Genomic DNA, 2,377 nt, shown 5'->3' with positions numbered 1-2,377 from the left:
ATCCAATTTCATAGAATTTACTGAATCCTAGTTGAGTTAAATCCTACTTGCAGCATCCCTTCAAAGTTAATAAGCACAGGAAGCACCATAGGAAAGTCGATTTAGATACTTCATTAATAAAACAAGGAAGTGTTTCTTTAATCAGTATATCAAAACTTGAAGGGAAACATCAGATGGAATTAGCACTCACCATCTCCCTTCATAAATCAAAGAACACAACCATCAAAATGTCTATTTAGTCCATTCCACCAAAAAAGTACCCTAAATTCCCGTACCTTATATCGCCTTGATCACATCATCAAACCCAAGTCCATTGTCTTCCCTGAATAAAGCCTTCACAATTCCATCAGCAGCTACAACGCAGTAGTTATCTGACCGCAAGCCAAAGCCCTCCTCACCCCCAGTGAAATCTGCCGCCAATCCCATCGCTCGCGCCATTCCGGCGTCGGGATCAGTCAGCATCTTCACGCCAGCTCTTCCATCGAACAAAGGGAAAGCGCCGATGCTCTCCCCCCAAGCTCTCATAACGAATACATCGTTAACAGAGACACATGCTACCACTGCGGCGCCTCGCCCCTTCATCTCACCAGCTCTCCCGACAAATTCTTCCGCGGTCAACTTGCCGGGACACCAACGGCGTGGGGTGAAGGCCGCGGGAACGCCGAGGATGACGGCCTTCCCACCTTGGGAGAGCTCGACCGAGGACATGGTACGGACAGTGTTGTCTTCGAGGTAGGAGAGACTCGCATAGGGGAGGCTGTCGCCAACGGCAATCACGCCACGGCGGCGCTGCAAAGGAACCGGGGGGCGGAGAAGGGAGGAGGTAGGGCGTGGACCGGGCAGACCGTAGCTGGAAAGAAGGGAGGAGCAACGGGAGCGCTGTAGGGTAAAATGGGGATTCCATGAGACGGAGATTGCAAGGCCGCCGGAGGACGTGGCCGTAGAGGAGAACGCTGCCGAGGCCGGATGACACGGCGATGCTGAGAACGCCGGAGCTGATGGTACGACCATGCGCGAAGCGGAGAAGGCGGCGGCTATGTTATTAACGGAGGCTGACATCTTGCTGTTTCCGCATTTTTCTGTGGGTTTGGGTTTAAGAAGAAGGCAATGTCGAAAGGGTTCACCAACACAACTCTCCTTATCTATTGGTTGAGAGCTTAGGCTTCCAACTAAGAGGTTCAAGTTTCGAGTCTTTGTGTATGCGTTGTGTGTGTGAGTTTGCCTTAAATAGCCTAAATGTCCCAAAAAAAAAGATTCACCGAGATCGCCTACAAGCTTAGTAATAGCAGACACAAATTGCGGGTCAATGGAAATGCTCCTTGTGTGGGAGGCACGAATAACTTAGGATGGCAGAAACTCTTTCTCAAAATTTTGACCAAACGTGCTAATTATTTATTTATTATTATTATGTTTTTTGTGGTGTGGGGATATAATAAGCCCAAAATTCAGCTTTATATAAATGAAAAAAATTACAATCCAAAAATCAAAATAAAATAGAACTCACAAATATGAGAAAAGAAGTTTAAGTGTAAGAAGTGACAAATCCATCAAACACTGAAAGCAAAACAAAAAAATTGCTAAAAACTAAATGAGGGCATAAGAACAGCCTAATGTCATCATCGTACGTATGCCGTCAAGGGTATGAATTAGACGGGTCCCTTTTCGTCCAAACAACCCTGAAAATTTTCTGAATGGTTCATACCGTACGATGTCGTCATCATTCGTATGTCGTCCAGGGTACGAATTGGACGGGTCCCTTTTCGTCCAAACAAACCTGAAAATTTTCTGAACGACTCGTATTGTACGATGTCGTCATCGTACGTATGTCGTCCATAGTACGAACTAGACGGGTCCCTTTTCGTCCCGACGAACTTGAAAATTTTCTTAACTGATCGTACCGTACGATGTCGTCATCACACGTACGCCATCCAAGGGGTCCCTCTTCGTCCAGACGAAGGTGAAAATTTTTCTAATTGTTCCTACCATATGAACTTGATTCATACCAGATAATCATCGTGTACGAAATCATTTCGTACCGATTCATAGCAGGTTTAAACACAACAATATTTGAACTGTTCGTACATGCGAACATACGATCGTGTACGCTCAAAATTAAAAATTTCAGTTTTATGGATGGTTTTTCATGTCTTTGATATAAAAGGTCCACTAAAACTGACATGAAATTCTTCTTCTCTTCATGATTTTTCAAGGGCAATTGAAAGAGAGAGAGTGAGAGAGTATTTGAGAGAGATTTCTTGCAAGTGGAGTAAAAAAGGTTTAGAAGGTTACTTAAAGGTAAGAATCTCTTTATGATTTTGGTTATCACTCTTTTTCTTGTCGTTCTAGTTGCTCGTGAGAAGATCTTTGAAGATGATCT

At 44.4% G+C, this 2,377-nt stretch overlaps 1 protein-coding gene across 1 annotated transcript; it reads right to left on the bottom strand.

The window, feature by feature from the left end:
* Positions 1–276: 276 nt before the first annotated feature.
* Positions 277–1,059, bottom strand: LOC110104048 (peroxiredoxin-2E-2, chloroplastic-like). The gene has a single exon (XM_020832991.1). It carries the CDS (start codon positions 1,057–1,059, stop codon positions 277–279), a length of 783 nt encoding a protein of 260 aa, XP_020688650.1.
* Between the last annotated feature and the right edge of the window lie 1,318 nt (positions 1,060–2,377).

Source organism: Dendrobium catenatum, unplaced genomic scaffold (genome assembly GCF_001605985.2).
Source record: "Dendrobium catenatum unplaced genomic scaffold, ASM160598v2 fragScaff_scaffold_880, whole genome shotgun sequence".
Taxonomy (NCBI): domain Eukaryota; kingdom Viridiplantae; phylum Streptophyta; class Magnoliopsida; order Asparagales; family Orchidaceae; genus Dendrobium; species Dendrobium catenatum.
This window is presented reverse-complemented; position numbering and strand designations above follow the sequence as displayed.